The 22,222-nt window shown below is 37.3% G+C and overlaps 1 protein-coding gene and 1 pseudogene across 2 annotated transcripts in view; both read left to right on the forward strand.

The window, feature by feature from the left end:
- Positions 1–3,549: 3,549 nt before the first annotated feature.
- Positions 3,550–22,222, forward strand: part of Clca2 (chloride channel accessory 2) — a 35,913-nt gene continuing 17,240 nt past the window's right edge. Inside the window, exons 1-9 of one of the 2 annotated variants that reach the window (XM_071618006.1) lie at positions 3,550–4,189; positions 5,171–5,308; positions 8,752–8,902; positions 11,981–12,089; positions 13,199–13,358; positions 14,528–14,755; positions 17,919–18,149; positions 19,201–19,378; positions 20,187–20,293. In XM_071618006.1, the coding sequence (XP_071474107.1) occupies positions 4,004–4,189; positions 5,171–5,308; positions 8,752–8,902; positions 11,981–12,089; positions 13,199–13,358; positions 14,528–14,755; positions 17,919–18,149; positions 19,201–19,378; positions 20,187–20,293 (1,488 nt within the window). In that variant the 5' untranslated portion in view covers positions 3,550–4,003. The remainder of the gene's footprint in view (positions 4,190–5,170; positions 5,309–8,751; positions 8,903–11,980; positions 12,090–13,198; positions 13,359–14,527; positions 14,756–17,918; positions 18,150–19,200; positions 19,379–20,186; positions 20,294–22,222) is intronic. The other variant, XM_027935242.2, reaches the window with a different exon arrangement.
- On the forward strand, positions 10,174–11,593 carry LOC114092543 (uncharacterized protein KIAA1143 homolog; annotated as a pseudogene).

Raw genomic sequence — 22,222 nt, forward strand, 5'->3', positions numbered from 1 at the left:
AAAGCACAATCATTATTTCTAATAATGTTGGGAGCTTCCAAGATTCTATCCCTGGGAAGGTTTTCACAGGGTCCAAGTTCAGTGTTTTGTTCAGTTTGGGAATCCTTTCTCCTCAGGCCTCCAAGCAGTTATCTCTGGGAGCCATTAGGTTTACTGGCTCAATTCTGCATTTATGTGTCATTGCATCTCACTTTTGTTCTCAATCTCCATGCATTGACACAGCGGTGACTCAAGAGACCAAATGGTCCCAAGCCTTCTGTGGTTATCTACTTCACTCCTTTGCTTTAAAATTGAGTATTAATTTGAAGAAAATGGGATATGAGACGGATGAAATCTGGGCAGACCCATCTGGGTCCTCAGCAGACTCTTATAAAATTCTGTTTAGATTTTAAGATTCTTACAACATGTCTCACTTCTATTTTGATTTATTTCATAAACATTGCATAAACTAAGGTGGACCATACAGATATTCTCTTCTTCTAAATGAGATTGTTGAACCAAAATCCTAAGAGGAAGCAAAACTTTCTTTGACTCCTTAAGATGCCAAATCTCCTTACGTCTCTGACACGCATCTGATGCTTTATTCATTTTGCCTGTGGCTCTGTATCAGCAGACTCTATGAGGCCTTCCAAGACCAGGCTGAACTGTGTGTTCACACAATGCACAAAGATGTGCTTTCAATTCTTCAGTTACTGAAATTGAATAACTGTTTTTTTCTTGAAAGTAGATTAAAGCAGAACAGATTCCTAGAGTTTATATAACATTGAAATAAATCCTTGAAAATTGTATTCACATTTTTTTTCACTTAGGTATATTTTATTTCTCTTTTATCATAAAATCTATAAACATAGACTAGCAAATATATTATGCATGAAAGAATAAATTGTATGAGAAGAGAACACATGCTCAGGAATGACTTTTAATCATTTAGTCAAGTCAGTTTTCTCCAGCTTTTTAGTTTTGTCTCCTATAGGGTCAGCCTAGCAACAGGAGAAAGCAATAAGAAGAGATCTTTGACTGTCTTGGTTTTTGACCTGGTTGCTGACAGCAGAGTAGATTCCAAAAGGTGGGTCAGAACTGAGGTGATGGGAAAGACTTTCAGAAGTGAATGTAATTGTCAAGATGTGATCAGAAAATGAACAGTGACTGGGAATTTTGCAAGGAACAGATGGCAAAAGTGGAGTTCAGTAAAGTGGCCAGACTAGATGGAGATTGGGTCCAGAACCAAGGAGTCAAAATGCAGGTAGACATGAGTGGAGGCCATGCCTACACTCTCAGCCCAGGTTAAGCAAAGTCCAGGTTTGCCTGTTCAGGCTTTAACCCAGGCAAATTCAGACAAGATGCTCACTTTTGGTGGTCTTTATAAAGCCATATGCATTTTCCAGCCAATATCCCCCACACCCACACTCTGAAGGAACCATTTTAACTGTTGACAAAAAACAAGTTAAACAAGAGAAAGTACTGAATGACTGTCTTCAATTGTCCCCTCCTCCAGTGAAATATTTAGGTAAGTGTGCATGGTGACAAGAAGCTCTTCTCTGATGGTGAGTGAAAAACTATTCTTAACAGTGTGTTTATGCATATAAGTTTTGAACATACTGCTTTGCAACCGGAATACTTTTGTGTTAAAAGACAAGAGATTGGCATAAGAACATAATCTGCCAAGGAAAGTTGAAATGAAGTGCTTGCTCTGCTCTGCATGAGTCACAGTTACAGGCAGACATTTAGAGTTTCCACACCATCCAGTGGGGAAAAAAAAAAAAAAACAACCCTTGCTGGGAATCAGCTTTGGAAGACAAGGCAGCTGAGCTGATCTTTGAGCTGCTGGGTGAGCAAGTTTGACAGCCACATGGTGACCAGAGACATTCCATTCTCAACACACCCAGAGGGAACAGCAAGACCCAAGACAGTCAGAACAGCTTGAGCATTTTCACACTAATCCAGAAATCCTTTGTAATCTGGCTTTTATTTATTTCTGCTGACTCCATTCATTCATTCAAGAAATATTGAGAGTTGACCCAAGTAGATGCTGGGGAAGGAGTGCACAAAACAGACACGTCCCTTCTCTCATACTGCCTACAGCAGGGAGCTGACAACTGATTACACAATATAAATGTGACATGGCCACCATGATGTACTTCAAAGGAGAGATGCCAGATGCTCTGAAAATATGATATTAGGGAGATTTGACCTAATTAGGGGGCTCAAATTATCGTTATTAATTTGATATATTATTATTTTGTTATTGATTTGACCTTATTATTATTAAAATAAGAATGACAGCTAATATTCACATGTCACTTACTATATGCTAGACACCATTATAAGCACTTGAATATATTAACTAATACTGATCTCAATAAACCTATGAAGGAGATATTTTTATTTCTCCATTTTTACAGAAACTGTTAAATCCCATCCTCATCTATAAAATGGAGATTGTATCTTCATAAAATGAGGATTAGAGACAACAAGCAAAGTGCCTGCACTATAAATTATGGTCAAATTCTGTCTGTATTATGCTTACCAGGTCAAAAGACAGGAGACTAAACCTGTCATTCAGAAGACTCCAGTTTTTAGAAAAAGAAGAATGGCATTTATCTGAAGATGGGCAGGAGAGCAGGAAAGTGGCAGTGTGAAATCCACATTGACAGCAGGGACAGATCCTCCCCATCAGCTACAGTTCCCTCGCCATCAACCTTCAGAGTGGGGATCACAGGAGGGAAGAGTGTGTAGGGACCAAAGGTCTCAAGATTTGCTCACTGTGGACCTCTTGCCTTAGTTTTAGATAGTTTTTCTATAGTTGCTGTTGTGTATAGTGTTTTCGTACACAAAGAGAATAGAGAAAGAGAGTTTGCAGGATAACTGGGTAACTGCAAGAGAACATGATATCGTGAAAATAAGGGGATTGGGAGTCAGTTTTAGCACTTGGATAAAAGTCCCAACCTTGAACATGTTTTTAGATTTTCTGAACCTTAGTTTTGTCACCTATAAACTAGATGTAATAAAAACTTATCACTCAGGAAGCGTTAGTAACTTCCCCCATTGGCTCATTGTTAAATCTTTCTGAGACTCAGTGTCTTTATTTGAAAAATGGGAATAAAAATTGAACCTACATCAGGGAATTGACATTTAAATGGATTAACGTGTAAACTCCAAAGCATTATATAATTATCAGGTATTATTAATCAGTCATAAAATATTTGTGAAACCTATATACTAACTCCTATGATGGATGTTAGAGAAATAGTTTGAGGCAGGAGAGAGTCTCTGGGAGAGAAATCCATTCTTCTCCCTGGTCCAGAGAGAAAAGGCAGCAAAGCCAGGGGAAAGGCCTTGTGGCACTCACAGCATCCAAGTTCCTGCCACTTGGCTCTCCTGGATGATATCTGACACCCTAACCCAGCCATCAGCTAAGAGCTTGCCCAGACTGCCTGACCCAGGGCTCTAGGGACAGGACTGCAGGGTGGATTTCTAAATCCTCAATAAGTAGGCAAGGAAATCGTCACAAGAAACAAACAAACTAAAAATGACCTGAATGCACTGTGGAAATATTGTGCTGATTAATAGTGGAGTCTGTCAAGGACAAGGGAAAGAAAATCACTAGAGGTTTCTGTTTCTGCTTTGAGTTGATCGATCAATCTGAATACACTGATTTCTAGCCCATCAGTGCAGGCCACCTGCTTTAAAGCTTCTTTTATCTTATTCCCTCTTCCTTCTGAGAAGATATAAAACGATTAAGGGTTGGAAAGTTTCTTGCCCAACTTCAATTCAGGAGGAAGCTCAGCCACAGAACAGGCAAGCGTGGCATTGCCTCAGAGAAAAAGAGCTTGTAGAGACAGGTCCCTGAGAGATCCAGCCCAAATTTTTCAAACAAGGAACCTCCTTCACGATACATCATACATCCTAAGACTTTCAAGTACAGGAAGAAAGGATCTGCTTCACCATTGACCACCTGATACAATGCACCCAGCAGGACCCTTGTGAGATCTTTCTCTACGATATGACCCACAGGGACAATGCAGGTTCTGTCGGCAGCCTGAAGTTTGTGACTTTTCTGGTTGCCCTAAGTCCAGTACTTCTACTCCTGGGAGCCAGAGTGCAGCTTCAAGACAACGGGTATGATGGAATACTTATTGCAATTAATCCTCAGGTACCTGAGAATCAGAACCTCATCACAAACATTAAGGTGAGTGGCAATTATCAAATTGATATCATGACCACATTAGATCAGTACTGTAGCCTTCTTTAAAGAACTAACAACCCTACCAGGTTTGTATTTGAGCCATAGAGAGGGCAAGATTATTTCTTCTCCTTCTCCTCCTCCTCCCCTTCCCCCTCCCCGCCTCCTCCTTCTTCTTCTTCACAGACAGAATGCCTTTATTTTATTTTTATGTGGTACTGAGGATCCCACCTAGTGCCTCACACATGCTAGGCAAGTGCTCTGCCACTGAGCTACAGCCCCAATCTGAGAGGGCAACATTTCTTAAAGATAGCACACACACACACACACACACAAATAATGATTAGGGCCAAGGCAGTATGTTCACCTACTTCTGTGTAGTCTCAGCTCACAGTGGGTTTTCTGGTTACTGCAAAGTTTGTTTGCTTTTTCTACTTGACTGGTTTTGGGATAGCAACTTTAAAAACTAACAACCCATTATGGCAAAAGAGACAGGATACTTGACTGATGAATCAGCATGATCGTTCTTATTAAAATCATCTTGTTGGATACTATCCTGATGATGAGAATTCTCAAATAGAAAGGTTGAGAGTGCGTACGGTGCAAGAGCAAAAAAAATCTCTCTTTTCACCTGAGTGGTGTAAAGCAATTGCCTATTTTCACTTGAATATGGCAAGGGAGGATCATTACTTAAAAGCCCCTTTTGGAATTGCTCGAGTGAAAATAGTTATCATCATAGGTGTGGTCTCAAACATGCCCACAGGTGTGGCATGAGAAGTTTTGTTCAGTAAAAGCTTAAAACCCTTTCAAAAAATTAGTAGAATCACGAGGGCAAGTCCAGACCTGCACTCTGATCTCTTCCAGATAACCATTGAAATTTTAATTTTTTTTTCTTTTGCTCCTGTGCTTTCATGAACTCCTTCAGAAAGCCAAAATATAAAGGTGTTATGAGTGATAAAAATAAGTTTGTCTTTTGTTTTATTATAGGAAATGATAACTGAAGCTTCTTTTTACCTATTCAATGCCACAAAGAGAAGAGTATTTTTCAGAAATATACAGATTTTAATACCTGCCACATGGAATGCTAATAATTATAGCAAAGTAAAACAAGAATCATATGAAAAGGTAAGCATTCAGGATTTCACTAAATGAGCTTAAATAAACTTGAGTGAAACAAAAAACAACAAAATAAACTGTGTTATTGATGTTAATGTACTGGGCAGAGTTTTATTGACAAAATATATGAACTGTACCCCATAAATATTATGATTATTTTGTGTCAATTAAAAATAAAAAATCCTTATTAAAAATATGAAAATAAAATAAATGAGTATAAATCATGGAGTGGAAAAATAAGTAAAATGCCATTGCCCAAGTATGTTTTTAGATCTTACTAAATAACTTATAGGATCCTTGCTGGAAAAAAAAATAATAAAAAAAAAAAAAAAAAAAAAAATATATATATATATATATATATATATATATATATATATATATATATATATTTAATTGTAGATGGACACAATAGCTTTATTTTATTTATTTATTTTTATGTGGGGCTGAGGGTCAAACCAGTGCCTTACATGTGAGGGGCAAGTGCTCTACCACTGAGCCACAACCTCAGCCCTTGCTGAAATTTTTGGTTGAGGACCAACAGTCAGTTTTATCCTGAGGATGAGCAGTAAAGGGAGAAATTCCAAGGATGACTATCTTTATTCACCATCTTGTCAGAGGCAGTAACACACAGGTACAGACAAGAACACAAGCCACCCACGCATATAAAAATATGACTGCCTTCTCATGCCATGGTGTAAATTAGCAGAATTTCACTTTAGCCCAAGGCCAAGATGCTGGTTTAGGGAAGTGAGGAAATATGAAGGCAGGACAGAAGGTTATGAGTAAGGCAAAGAATGGCTACTGTTTTGGTTTTGATGTGAGGTGTCATCCAAAAGCTCATGTATGAGACAAAATGCAAGAAGGTTCAGAGGAGAATGACTGGGTTGTAAGAGTCTTAACCCAAGCAGTGAATCTGTATTTGCCAAGTGGAGACTGCTCTTCATGTGAGCCACTTCCCTCTGCCACACTCTTCTCCCATGATGTTCTGCCTCACCTAGAGCCCCAAGGAATAGAGCGGGCCTTCTGTGGACTAAGGCCTCTGAAACCCTGAGCCCTCAGATAAACTTGTCCTCCTCTACGGTTGTTCTGGTTAGGTCTTTGAGTCACAGAAGTGAAAAAGCTTACTAAAACAGCTATCTTTTCTTTTCCAACTAAAAATGAATTACCCTTGAAGATCTCTCATGAACTAGAGATCAGGGTGCTTTCCCACAGGGATGCCCAGCTCATACTGGTATGTACAGTATAAATAAATGTTAAATCAGTTTGGTGAGTGACTATGAACAAGAGCCCATCACAGCTGCCAGGAGGGCCCAGAGTAGAGACACTGAGAAGAGCTTAACTCAGGGCATCAGTAATGGAGTAGGCTCGAGATTTGTTATAGTCCAATCAGAATGGCAGAGACATGTGGCACAGCTTGCCCCTTTCCTTATTTTTGTTATTTGGTATGAAATTTCTTAAAGTAATTTTAATTCTTAGCTCACATTTGAAGTTACTCTCAGAAACTGAATGGCATAGCAATGTAAATAGGTACCCTAGTGTCCTGAAGAAGTTAAAGACGTTCTTAAAAGCATTTGATTTCTGACCAGATGAAAGCATTTGATAATATTTCGTGTAGGGACAGGGTAAGTAAGGGAACTGGGACAGACTGGGGAGAAAGTACCAAGAATTTACATGTAGTATTTAATTATCATGCAGCCTGAAATTGGTTGCTGTTATTACAGATTAGGAAACTGAGGCTCATGGAAGGTCAACAGTCTGTCTCAAATCAAACACCTAATAAATTAGAGCCACAATTTAAATGGGTGTTTGACTTCAAAACCTATGCTGTTTGCACTAAGCTATGTAGTCTCTATGTGATTGATGGAGATTGCATTAAGCAATTTGGTCTTCAGTAGGACTGAGAAGTACTGGAGACACCCAGCATCAAAACCAGGTTGCCAAAGGTAGAACCCCTGATCGCCATCATGGGGAGAGAAACAAATAAGTAAAGCATATGTAACAATATTACTAAACAGAAAGACCAGCAGACAGATTAGAAATTGAATGCTATTCATGTATCTTTTGGGTGCCATTTTCTTTAACTTCATCATGTCAATTAAGCAAGCACACCGTGAATGATAATATGAACAGGACCTTGCTAGGCACTGCAAAGGACACAAAGACAAGCAAGGTAGCTCTTGTCCTTGTGAATCTACAGTATGATGTAGGTAGGAATCAGGGGACAAGGGAAAAGGTTAGGAAAAGTAGATAAGATCTGAATTACAATAGTCTATAAGGCCTAATGTAACCCAAAACAGCCTCTGAGTATCACCCATTCCATGCAAAGGAGTCTTTCTTTTTTGCTTTTGGTCAAAATTCCAAGCCTAGGAGTGATGTGTTGTCCAAATGAGGACTATGTAATGGCACAACCTCTTTAGCAGTTTTGGTAGGTGTTGTTTTTCAAAGCCGTTGGCTTTTTAAAATATAAATGTTAATTATTGTAAAATTAATTCATTACATCAGAAAAAAATGAACAAGGTGGAAAAATGGAAAATATCTTCTTCCTCTCCTCGGTGGCAAGTGCATACATACATGCACATAAACACACACCCACGCATAGCATATGTAGTGATAATTATATATTTAAGGTCATATTAGAAGTATTGTTGCAAAATAAACTTCTTTCTTCCCCTTTTTTAACTTGACAACATACTTAATTTCTAAGGGCAAATTTGGGACAATATATTATCTTTGTTTCTAAAACAAGAGAAACAATGTGATATATAAATTGATGCTGTCTTGATGGTTATATGAATAGGTATTTACTTTCAGACTTTGAATGTTGTGTTTTAGCAATCATAATTGAAATGGTCAGGACTTAAGAAGAAATGTAATTTCACTAGAATGACTGATTTCTTAATCAAATTGGTTATGGGAATGAAAGGACAAGGTGAAAAAGATCTTACTGCCTTCCCTAATGAAATAATCCACAAAAAGTTGTTTGTAAAAAGCTGTATCTCTTTACAGCACAGTTCTGAATGATATGTAAATGCTCTTAAAATCTCCTTAAATATTTTATTACATTTTATAGTGCTATAACATCAGACTTTTAACAGTGTTGACTTTCAAGTATATTTTAATCCTCTAGATTAAATATCCCTACCATTCTCTAAATGAGAAGATCAAAAGGAGGTAATGAAGCTCCACGGAAATTTGCTAAGCTTTAAAAATAGATGTTTTTGAAAGTGCCAAATGATTTAGTTGATATTTAATTGTGAATGCATTCTAAGTTCCATCTATAAAGCATTTATTTTCTTCCTTTTTTATTTAATCTGCTCTTAAATAAGGGTATAATTATATACAGAAAAATGCACAAATATAAGGTGCACAGTGAAGATTGCTTTAACATACATTTATGCCAACAATATCACAGTCAAAATCTAGAGTACCGCAACATATTTCTTTTACTTTAGGCAGATGTCATAGTGACTAATTGGAATGGGGTACAAGGAGATGACCCATACACTCTGCAATACAGAGGATGTGGAAAAGAAGGAAGATACATTCATTTCACACCGAACTTCCTACTGAATGATGACTTAATAGCTGGCTATGGATCACGAGGTAGGTGTGGCTAATCAGAAAATAACTACTGTACATTAGTATTCCCAAGATCTTATGTCGGGTGCTCAAAAGGACTCAGAAAACCTGAAACTTATCAAGGACTTAGAGTTTGGGTGGGGCGAAAAGTCACATGCACATGCAAAGATGAGGAACTAAGAAAGTCAGGAAGAGTTAAGCACTAGGTTAATGAAGTGCTCTCAGAATTTAATAAAGTTTTGAGACCAAGGTGGTCCAAACAGGTCTCACAAAAGAAAAAGGCTTTAAAGTGTCATCTTTTGATTAATGAAGGAGAAGGAGAGAATAGCAGGAAGAGTGTGAATAAAGCTGTAGTTGTGAGGAACCTAGGCATGTTTGAGAGATGTATAGAAGGAGACCCCACGGATGGCACAGAGATTGGTATGGGAGAAAATACCGAAATGTACATGGAGCCAGGTGATGTGACAGCCCCAAATATTCACATGAGCAACTCACCACTGAAGGTTCATAAGCACAGGAGCGACACAGTGTTTTCAGAAGATTAGTTGGGTTGTGTGGATAACCTGACAAACTCAAATCAATGGGGGAGGACCTGGTTATCAAGAAAATAACTAGCAGATGTCCAGGTAAAAGGCCATAAGGCTTGAGGAAGAGTGAATGTGGTGAGAGGGGAAGGACAGGAGAGACAGTAACTAGAACACGAGGACTTCCTATGTGCCAGGTGCCCTGCTGTTTGCTTTTTAAATATTTTCTTATTTAATTCTAACAACTCCAAGTGATAAAAAATATTCCAGAATTTCAAAAGAGAAATAGAGGTCGGAACTGATACAGAGTGAAAAGCAAAAGGTATGTCCAGGAGGCAGTAAGGAACAAGGACAGCGCCAATTTCTTAGAAATAGAGGGACCGGTTGAAAGGAGAAACCCTTAAGTGTGGATTTAGGCAAGATGATGGTGAGGAGTCCCAGCCAGTCCTGCTGGGAAGTTAGGCCTGTGGTCAAATGTGGACTGGAACTTGGGAGAGAAGTCAAGGTTGCAGGCCACAGACTGGAGGACAGTGGGTGAGATCTGAGAAATTAGTGAGAACAGGTCAGTCAGTCAAGGGCTAAACTTCCAACCTTAACTTTTTGTTTGTAACTTACAGTAGTGCCTTTTAATGTTTTTTGTTTTTACCCTATTCAAATTTAAATAGATTTTGTTATTCTCTGTATAGTTAGCAGGGAGTTAAATGACATATTCTAAAAAATATACTTTGTAAAACTTTATCAAAACTGTAACGGGTTTTACCCAGACCAGCCATGAGCAAACAGAACCAGGTGTCTTAAGTGTGGCCTGCCAAGCTTGGATCCTGTCCCGCCTTACGGAGCAAGTCAGGTAGAGGGAAGGGCCCACCATAGAGACCAAGGCTCTGCACATCTAGATACAGAGATGCAACATAGTACCTCTCAGAGGAGCTTGCCTTCTAGAGACAGACAGACAAAGCACTGAAAACACAGTGTGTTACTGGCTTTCTATGAGTTATGCACAGTGTACAAAAGAAGAGATGAGATTAGAGAATCCAGCTTCAGCTCCCAGATAGATACTAACCACAGTGACAAAGAAATGAACAGTCCTACATAGGTTTTTCTTAAAAAGGGAGACCTGACAGCTGAAGAAATCGTGAAAATGAAAGTAGAAATAAAGGCTGTAAAAACAGATGAAGAATCAGCTCCAGCTGATGGAAGAATCAGATATTGAAAACCAGTCAAGCATCCCTCAGATGAAAAAATATTCATGTTTAATAAAAATAAGTAAAAAGAAGACAAATGAAGACAGAGTAGATAAGCAGGACTCAATTAAAAAAACAACAACTCACAAAAGCAAATCAAAAACAACAAACTCCTTTTTTTTGACAATGAAGAGGAAAATGAGTTAAGTGTAAGCTTGTTTGAAAGCATATGCAGTATTTTTAAAAGAATATTTTTTCCTGTGTCTTTCAAAATGATATTTTTCCTGTTATACTACAAATTCATTATAGAAAATAGAGAAAAAAATAATAAAATAAAATCTATGACTATCCATCAATACTCCTCTGCCTGGAAATGCCAACTTTGTAGATATTAACATTTGACTACTTGCCATATGTGTGCATATAAATTATATTTTTAAACAAGTAAAAAAAAATTATAAAGATTCTTTTCTTCCTCGGGCAACCACAAGATGCAGATTACCTCTGCACTGCTATGTATCTTTAGCACTCCCAAATTCCATGAGTAGGAACATTCCTTCCCTAACTCTCAGCTGGGGCCATTCTCCTCCTTCCCTCTGTCTCCAGATCCAAAATTGTACAACATGCCACCACCTAAGCCAACTCAGCAAGTACTTTCTGAGTTCCCAGAACTTACAGTGATTCCAAAAATAGAAATGTGTGTTTTGGGAGTGGAGTTCACCTGGACAATTTCTGGGGGAAAGAAGTAAGTTCTGATCTGAAGGAAATGTGAGTCAGAAAGGTAAAGTTATAAAGGATTTGATGCTGAGGATGGAGCTGCCATGAACTGAGTTGGAAATAAACACAAAAATGGAAAAATATGAATAAAATAAAAGAGAAAGGGACATTAAAGCTGCAAAGAAGATTGTGTGCTCTTGTTTTTTGTTCCCTACTTCCTCCCTGACCCTTAGGTTTCAGTCATTGCTGTAGATAAGAGAATTACCTGCAAGGAAAAAAGCAGGCACACTTGAATAGCACAGACTAGAGATAGGAAGTTCATTTGCTCGCCAGAATATACTTCTCCCCTTTCTCCAAACCCCAGATTTATAGGTCTCCATAAAGCTAAATAGAAACCTGTTAGATAGCTTCATCGAGAAAATGAGAGGATGTGGGATTCCTCATTAGCTTCTTGAAGATCTACAATAAGAAAATCACTGGTTTGCATTTACAGGACAAATATATTTCCATACTGCCTTTTTTTATGATGGTTGGAGGTGGGGTAGGAAGAGATGGGAAGGGAGGGTGGGAGAGGACTTAGACAGAGGTGTAGAATTGAGGGATATAACATATTCACTCATTAGTACGGCCCATGGCTCAGATTTTTGGGAGCTCAAAGGTAAAAGTTTTGTCTTCCACAGGCAGAGTGTTTGTCCATGAATGGGCCCATCTCCGTTGGGGTGTGTTTGATGAATATAATAATGATAAACCTTTCTATATAAATGGACAAAATCAAATTAAAGTTACAAGGTTAGTACTTTTTCTCATGTTTAAAATTTATTGACTCTAAAATTAATGAAATTTTCACTATGAAGAAATAATAAATGTTATTATTTTATTTTTATTTTATTCTGATTTTAACATTATGTGATATAAAAATAAAAAAAATAAGAATAAAATTAAGTTTATGCTGGCAATTAAAAATTAACAAGGAAGAGATCCTTCCATTTTTTGTTTTCAAATCTTGTTGCACTTTAATAAAAACAGGTAAATGTTTATGTGGTTCATATGTCAAAACAACATAAAAAGTTAAACTTTTAGCAGTCTCATTCCCAACACTATCTTCATTATGTTTCCTCACATCCACTCTAAGTAACCATGTTGATTAGTCTCTTATTTCTTTTCAGTATTTCTTCAGGAAAATTCAAATAAATATGAGTATATATTTTTTCCTCACCCCATTTTAAATAATTTCATTGTGTGGATATACCATAATTTATTCAACCAGTTCCCTCCTATTGGACACATAAATTATCTCTATTTTTGGTTATTCCCAATAACAATGCAGGTATTATCCATATGCCATTTCTCATGCATGCAGGCTAATCTATATGTCTGTTGAATTCCTCTCAGAAATACTGGGTCTGAGGGTACTCTCAACTGTGATGCTCACTAAATCGTCTCCTCAAAGTGGCAATGTTTTTCACTCCCATCAACAAGACTTGAGGTTGTTTATTGAGGAAGAAATCCTTTTAAGTATCATCATTACATCCTCATTCTCTTCTTTCTCTGATGTCCAGTGGACCCAAACCCAAAGTAGCACTGCCACAGCTATTGCTATTCATGCCCTTCTTTGGGTCTCCTACAATTCCTCTAGATTTCCTAGTAACTTTTGCTTTGACTCTAATTGGTTAAAACCTTTGATAATACAGAACACTTTCATCAAGACTCATGCTTTAAAATAAAGTGAAGTGCATTTCTAAATTGATGAGCTTTCTTAGTAGAGCAGTTTTAAAATGTTTATGTGTATCTAGCAAGCTCTAATCCTTGAAACAAATTATTATATAAGCTAGTCAAGAAGTAACATAAGTACCTCTACAAAAGAACCAATTCCCAGTTTTTTTTTTTTTCATTTTCAGATGTTCATCTGACATCACAGGCATTTTTGTGTGTGAAAAAGGCCCTTGCCCCCAAGAAAACTGCATTATTAGTAAGCTTTTCAAAGAAGGATGTGTGTTTATCTACAACAGCACCCAAAATGCAACTGCATCAATAATGTTCATGCAAAGTTTATCTTCTGTAAGTATGTCCTTGAAATGACAAACTCCTGTAAGGTTCCATCTCTTCCCAAGATAGTTGTATATATTTTAAGTACTTAAAAACTGAGGCCTTCCAAGATGATCACCAAATAAAGATTTCTTTATAAATGTGATAATTTGCTTCCCAGGAAAGTAAGTTAACAAGGGGACCCTGGAGACCACAAAATAAATGCTTATATGGTGGTGTTCCTGTATGCTTTGTGTGTTTGTTTCTTTTTTTGGTCCTAAGGATATTGAACCCAGGAGTGCTTTACCACTAAGCCACATCCATAGTCTTTTATTTTATGCCTTGAGATAAGGTCTTGCTAAGTTGCTTAGCAGTGGAATCAACCTTCGTGACCTGATGTACTATCCAACTTCACAAAGACCTTAAAGTCAGTCATGGGGTTGGGAACACTGTGGACACATAGCTTTGTGGAATTTTCTCTATATTTCTGTGGTGGACCAATGCCTCTTGTATTGAAACATTTCTTGCTTTCCTTTCAGTTAACTTTTTTCCCTCAGCTTGGTTCTAGTCAAGGTAAGGAGTCATTTGTAACTAAGATGATTTTTCATATTTCTTGTCCTATCCATTATGTTTTAAATTTATAACTTTAGTGTTGAAGCCAACGTAATTTTAGCACCACCAAAAAAAATTTTTTTTTCTAAAAGGGAGGTGTGTGTCAGGAAGTAGATTTAAGGTTTTCCCCTTATCCTATTTTTACAGGATCAATATTTGCACAAGATCAATATATGCTGATTCACAAATAAAGGTGCAGTTGTCATTTAATATGATTCCAATGGATAGGCTGGTCAAGATAATATCTCCTAGGGTGTTTCCTAACATAATATCATGCTAAAATAGGGAGGGATATTGTTTTATTTTTCTAAGATTGAGCTATACATACTGTCTGCTCTCTGTTATCTAAGTGCAAATAAGCTTTAAGATATTGCTGTCAGTACCACAAGGGTGCTAGTGTATCAAACAAAGGGTACCACAGTTGATTTGTAAGCTTGATGTCATTTTTTAAAGGAAGAAGTCTCTGACTGAGGTACTTCAGATTCCCTCTCCTTCAGCTTACCCTTTCTTTCATCTGGAGTTGCTGGAAAATGAGAAGTGTGTTGGGTCTAGGAGGAGGTTTACTCTCTGATGGACTCTTCTTTTTCCAGGTAGTTGAATTCTGTAATGCAAGTACTCACAACCAAGAAGCTCCAAACCTACAGAACCAAATTTGCAGCCTCAGAAGTGCGTGGGATGTGATGGCAGACTCTGCTGACTTCAAAGGCAGCCTTCCCTGGAAGGGTTCTGAGCTTCCACCTCCTCCCACTTTCACTGTTACACAGGCCGGTGACAAGGTGGTCTGTTTAGTGCTGGATGTGTCCAGCAAGATGGCAGAGGTAACATTTTGAACTAAAATGGGGTAAAGCATCATTTTTTTTCTATTAGTCTTTAATCCTTTATATTTTTATTTATATTTTCAGGAGTAAGGATCAGCATGAGGGAGTCTTAAGGTTTGGAACAGTCAAAGGCATTTTCTTGGGGATGAGAGGAATGAATTCAGAATGTGGGCCCCAAAAAGGAATAAGATGCACAGATAATTCCTAACCTGCATTTTTGCTACTAATTGTGACTTTTCCCACCAAGACCCTTTTCTAAAACTCTGACATGCAACAAATAGCATCTGTCTGGTTACATTCTACTCACTGGTGAACATCCCTGGTGGAAGCAGTTGACCAAACTTGCAGCAGGCACAAATACCTACTGTGTGTGTGTGTGTGTGTGTGTGTGTGTGTGTTTTCCATGCCAGTGTGTACAGAACTTCTAGTTCAGTCATCTGACAATCTAGTAGCTCCTTGAAACCCACTCTGGAAAACTCTATCTCTCAGAGTGGTTCAAGGCATAGTTTCTGGAATTAGGCAGGTGTGTTTTAAGTCTTGGCTCTTTCACTTACTGTTTGTGTAATGAAGAATAAGATGACCTCTCTGAAGCAAAATTTTCTCATCTGTAAAACAGATAATAACACCTGCTTTCAGGAGAGTCAACTATTAAGTTTTTAGGAAACTTAAAATTCAGTTGTTACAAACAGCTATTATTAAAAATTGAACTATGGGGATAGGGGTTTAGCTCAGTGGTAGAGCACATGCTTAGCATGTGCTAACCTGAGTTCAATCCCCAGCACCACACACACACACACACACACACACACACACACAGAGAGAGAGAGAGAGAGAGAGAGAGAGAGAGAGAGATTTAAACTATGTAAACTTATGATTAAATAAAATACATCAAAATAACTAAATGCTCAAAACTCATAATTTTCTAATTTTCTTCTACTACTTATTATTTTTATTTATGGTCAGGATTGGCAAACTATTTCATGGGCCAAGTCTGACCCACCATGTACATAGCTCACAAGTGAAGAGTAATTTAGACTTAAATAGTTAAGAAAAAAATCAAGAGAATAATGTTTTCTGGCACCTAAAAGTTACATGAAATTCAAATTTCAGTGTCCATAAGTTGAGTTTGGAACATAGCAATTCATTTGTTATATTATATTTCCTATGCCTCTTTATTGCTGCAATAGCAGATTGAAGTACTTGTAACAGAGAATTAATGGCCCACAAAGCCTAAATTATTTACTATCTGGCCCTTTACCAAAAAAAAAAAAAAAAAAAAAGAGTCTCTTGATCCCTTATCTTCCCATATGGGTTTGCTGCTTTGCTCCTAAACATCTTTTCTTCCCTCTGCATTCAGTGATATCGCTTTGATAACCTGATATCAGCCAGGGTAGGAATATGTATTCCATAGAAATTGGTAACTGCTACAACTCAGAGCTCATTTTTTTTAAAGCCAGAAAGCCAGTTACTAAATATTTACCAGCATGTCACTATCCATTTTAATAAGTTTTTGAGGGGGAACAAGTGAGACAATAAATATAAAATTTTTGGCTCATAATCAATAACTGTTAGTGTCATTTTTATTATAGTACTTGTCAAGGAGAGAATTTCTCCTGTCTTTATTCCTAGGATCAACAGTCAGAGAATGTTTGCCTCTGAAGTATTAGGAAATCCACTTCAGCAATCAGCATCTGGATAATGTGGACATGCTGCCTGCCTGCAGTTGAACAGGGCATGATTTCCCTAAATATGGTCTCTGTGTAATTTATATTGGCTCCCTGACCCTGTTGAGCAAGAATGAATGAAGAGGAAGGGAAAGATAATTGTATTTGAGAGAAGACCTAAAATAAGTAGAAGAGAAATGAGCCCAAAATAACAAGCTCATTGAACATTCATTCATCAAGTACTCACACAGTGCTGGCCTGGGCGGTGGGCACAGAGATGTCAAGAACAGGGTATCTGCTTTAAAACATAATACAAAGAGATACATGACACACACATGTGAATAAACATGTGTGATAGGTCTCCACTGAGGTGTGAGTCACTGTGGAGTAGCCACCAGGCCTCATCTGGTGCTGTGGAAGGGGGTGCTAGAGAAGGGCTTCACTGACAAGGTGCACCTGGAGTTGAATCTTGCATGATGAGGGGGAGCTGGCTAGGCTGGATGAGATGAAGGAAGAAAAGGGAGGGCATTCCTGGAAAGGAAAGTGTGTGTGCAGGGGCCAAGAGGTAACATTAGAAGGAAGGGCATTGATGGGTCTGGTTATAACTAACATTGAACTGACATGACCTGTTCAAAGACATGGGGGTTGGTAAGAAGAATGGTAAGAGACAGTTCCAGGTTTCTGGCTTATTAGTTGAGAACAGAGGTCAAGATTAAGAATGAATTAAAAGTATGTAGAGTTAGAGACATATATTGGGGCATTAAGATATGTGTGGGACTAAAATATGTGAAATGGGGTCTGGGTATTAGAGGAACTGTTTGGATTGAAGGAAAAGATCACCATCATCCCTGATGAGGTCGTCAATGAAGTTCAGCTTGCTGCTCCTTTCTCTTTCCTCATAGCCTTCAAAACAAGTGACTGCTGTGAGTTAATCAGTAGCATCACCTGTACAAACCTGGCCACTGATATCACTTTATACTGTCATAAGTATCTCAGTTGTCTAATGTACTAATCAGGAAAGATACTATTAACCTCACAATATGGATGAAGTGTCCAGCCTAAGAGGGCCACCTTAAAAGAGGGTAGCAACATAGAGGTAGACATTGGGTCCCTTGATTGTTACTCCTCTCCACCACAGGGTCTCTTTGCAATGTTGCCTCTTACCTGCACTGAATTTTAAAAGAAGTGGTTACAAATCTAGACTCAATTTGTTCTGAGATGTAGAGAAATAGTGAAGATATGCGTTCTTATTATAAAGAGCTAGCTTGTTCCAAACCATCCCTCCTTCCCCGAAAACATGCATTTTGAACCTGCAATTAATAGAACAATATTCTAGTAGTATGTCACTCTTTAAAACTCAAAAAACTATAATGCAACATCTCTAAAGAATTAGTCGAGACATTTGCTAATTGAATTACTTAGTTCATACTTTCGTCTACAAATCAGACATTGTCATCTGTTTTTTTTTTTTTTTTTTTTTTTTCCTTTTTGGGATGTAGGCTGACAGACTCCTCCGACTGCAACAAGCAGCTGAATTTTACTTGATGCAGATTGTTGAAATTCACTCTTTTGTGGGCATTGTCAATTTTGATGGTAAAGGAGAGATTCGAGCCCAGCTACATCAAATTAACAGTGATGATGACCGAAAGCTGCTGGTTTCGTATCTGCCTACCACTGTGTCAGCTGAAGCAGAAACCAGTATCTGCTCAGGGCTTAAAAAAGGATTTGAGGTACAGTAGAGTATCCTAAGCTCCATCACCATTATTATTCTTTCCTTCATTTTGTTTCTGAGGTTCTTTCTAATTAGGGGAATCTATTACCATGTGGTTACTACAGCCTCAGCTATTGGAGAGCAATGATGAATTATCCTTAAAATCCCAGGACAGTGTCTTGTTCATCTTGAAAAGTACTCAGCATGTAATGGTTGCTTGGTAAATGCTTATTGAAGGAATGAACAAATAAATGAATACCATGGCCAAGAATGAGAGACAATATCTGAGCACTTTTAAAGCTGTTCCTATTTATTCTGAGTCTGTCCCAGCTGTATCCAGAGTTACACTTGGTTTTTCTAGTCAAAATGAGTATGTTTCTGACATTCAGGAATGTCAGAGTCTTTCTAAAAGAGCATCTGAGCTGCAGCCATGTGTCAAGCCTCTGATAGCAAGCAAAACCTCAGGCTGCCTATAGCCAAGTTATGTCTCCACTTAGACTGTCCACTGATGTCTCATGATTAAAAAATACTTAAAGGCTGAGGGTTGAGCACATGCTTTGTATGTAGGAAGCTCTGGATTTAATCCCCAGTGCCCAAACCACCACCACCAATTGATGCCTTGGTTTCATCTCCAAGAGACTGATTTCATTGTTCTGGGGGTGATCTGATCATTAAAAATTTTTAAATCTCTTTATGTAATTCTCATACGTAGCCATGGTTGAGAAACACTGCTCTAAGCACTTGCTGGGTCTCAGAGGCAAGGTTCTCATTCAGTGACAAAGCCCATATCCTCTATGGTGGACACTGTTCTTAGCTATGGACACATCATGGTGCTGGAACAGGAAAAGTGCCTGCCCACAAGCAACTTGGCAGTGGCACATGGGGTGACGAGTGCTGTGACTGGGTGAGGTGAAGACTCAGTGGGGTGGCACAGAGTGTGAAGATTCATGGAAGACCTCCAAAAGGCATGTGTCCCACTGTTAAGGAATTTAGACTGAGAGTGAATTCTCCTGCTAAATAAGACAGTTTGAACTATATTTCCTTTGAAATGACTGATATTCTATGTTCAGGTGGTTGAAAAGCTGAATGGCAAAACCTATGGCTCTGTGATGATATTAGTGACCAGTGGAGGTGACGAGCACATTGGCAACTGCTTGCTCACAGTGCTCAGCAGTGGGTCAACCGTCCACTCCATTGTCCTGGGCTCCTCTGCGGTGGGAAACCTAGAGGAATTATCCCATGTTACTGGTAATAAATTTCTAAAAACTTATCTGTTATAGTGTGTCTTTTAAACTCGAATTTTCAAAACACAATCATGCAACTCACATTATTTGGCTTAATTGAAAAAACAGAAAATGTTTTCTTAAAAGTACACTACAAACCATTGATAAAATTTTGTTGATTTTGTTTTTTTATATTTTCTTTAGAATGTCCAAATTAAATGTGTCCAATAAAAATATATTTGCATAATTTCTTTGTTAAACCAGCCTAAGGATGTATAATCATGGAGCTAAAAAACATGTTTAAGACTAACTACACTAATATCCATAATAGGGATGTGTACAGTATTGTGAGTTACATATCCTTTTAATTCTGATGAAGCACTGATAAACTTATCTCATATTCCTTATATTTGATAAAAAATGAGTATGCTGATTTTACTATTGAAAATTAGGACTTATTGAATTATTTCTGAAAGTGATGTTTTCAGAACATAAATATAAATATATAGCAATATAGATAGCAATTAACCTAAGTTATCTAGTAGTTGCCATGATCCCAAACTATTCAATAAGCACTTATTTAGTTCTGACATAATGGGAAGAATCCTAGGCCTGGACAATACAGATATGAACGAGCAGATAAAACTAACCCCTACGGCTACTTACTGTGCAGCTAGCTATACAAGATATCACACAGTATATCAAGCTCAGATCCAACCCCCCTGAAACTAATACTCCAATACAAAGAAAGTTTGTTGGGAAAGGTCTATCTTTTTATTTGTTTGTTTGTTTTATTTTATCCTATATAGTTAATTTCCCAATTTCTATTTCAGGAGGTTTAAAGTTTTACGTTCCAGATAAATCAAACTCTAATAGCATGATTGATGCTTTCAGTAGAATTTCCTCTGGAACTGGAGACCTTTTTCAACAGAGCATTCAGGTCAGCATTTCTTCAATGTTGCGTTCATTGATGCGCGGGGGAGGGAAAGCTAGGGAAACAGATGAATTGTACCAACTGTTCCATTTACTTCATTGGAGTATGTAATCATCTGTGTGTAGAAGGCTTTTACTGAGCTTCTTGGTGTTGCAAGAGCCAGGTGATGCCTGTACTTCTCTAGGAGCCATTTTCTATAATTACTACTTCTGTTTTTCAAGGTCTGTGAGAACGCTTACTTCTTTGTGACTCAAAATGCAAGTGGGGGTGGGAGAGTGGGTTGGTGCAAGGCCCAAAAGAAATATAGGAAACTGTATTTAGTTTCAGTTCCATGATAACTTTCCACCGACCAGATGGTATTTTACTTTTGCTTCTTTACTAATTAAGCCGTTTTTAAAAGGATCGATATTTTCTAATTATTTTAAATATCCTGGACATAACTGAATAATGTTTTGAACAGAATTTCATCTTCAGTTTCCTTACAGATGGTGAGTGAATCTGCCAAGTTAATAACTTGATGTAAACAATGAACTGAGTACATTGTTAGGAAATATTTAACATGAAGGTGATATGTACACAGAAAAGGCAATAACCACCTTATTAGAAGTAAAAAAAAAATGCCCAAGACATATTGTAATCAAATTCTCTAAGGTTAAAGATAAAGAGATGATTCATAAAGTAGCAAGTGAAGAGAAACAAATAACACATAAGTGTCCCAGTTTGTCTGACAATAGACTTAGCAGAAACCTTATAGGCCAAAGAGTGGCATGAGATGTCACAATATTGTAGATAAAAACTTTAAACCCAAAGTCCTCTACCCAGCTTTAGAAATGAAGTTACAAAATAAAGACATTCCCAAGCAATAGCTGAAAGAGTATGTGTCCACCAGACCTGTGATAGGAAATGCTAAATAGAGTTCTTCAAACTGGAAGATAGAGATGTTCATGAGTAAGAGGAAAACATCAGAAGGTTGACTATTTAGAATCCTCTAATATTGTAAACATGGAACACAAACCATTCCTATCTGTAGTATGAGGGCTAAAATATAAAATAACTTATAATAGGCATATTAATAAAATAAGAGAGAGGCAATAGAGAAATATGTAAAATTGAATATCAAAAATCCAAATTGTGGGAAGGAATGGAGTGAAAGTGCAGAGTTTCATTAGTCTGATTTTTTCTCTCTTTTTTGTTTATTTTCTTATCTTTATAACTGTGTTATTTTGCTCTCATTTCAAAATAGCTTATTATTAAAAAATGTATTTCGTAAGCTTCATGGTAATTATAAAGCAAAAATCTATAACAGACAAACCAAAGGTAATAAGCAAGGAATCAGAACACACTAGTAAACCACTTAACCTCAAAGGAAGACTATAAGGGAGGAAAAAAAAGAAAAATATAAAAACTAGAAAACAAGTTACAAAATGTGGTAACTTTTATTAATTTATTAATTATTAATTATTTAATCCTTTTAATGTAATTATTAATAGGTAAATAATGTAATTTACCTATTAATAATTACATTAAAAGGATTAAATTCTCCAATTAAAAGGCATAGAGTGATTAAATAGATTTTTAAAAAAAGACCCAGGTATATGTTGCTCACAGAAAACTTATTTCACCTCTAAGGAAACACATAGACAGAATGAACAGACAGAATAAGATATCCCGTGCAAACTGAATCCAAAAGAAAGCGAGAGTATCTATACTCATATCACATCAAAGAGATCTTTAAATCAAAAGCAGTAAAAAATAGATAAGGAATATCATTAAATAATGATAAAAGGGTCAACTCAGCAAGAGTAAGTAACAATCCTTACTGTGTTCACACCTAATATCAGAGCACCCAAATAAAAGCTAATATTAAAAGACCCAAAATGAGAGACAGATCCCAATACAAGACTAGTAGCAAATTTAATACCATATTATCAATCC

The sequence above is a fragment of the Marmota flaviventris genome, chromosome 10 (genome assembly GCF_047511675.1).
Source record: "Marmota flaviventris isolate mMarFla1 chromosome 10, mMarFla1.hap1, whole genome shotgun sequence".
Classification (NCBI taxonomy): Eukaryota; Metazoa; Chordata; class Mammalia; order Rodentia; family Sciuridae; genus Marmota; species Marmota flaviventris.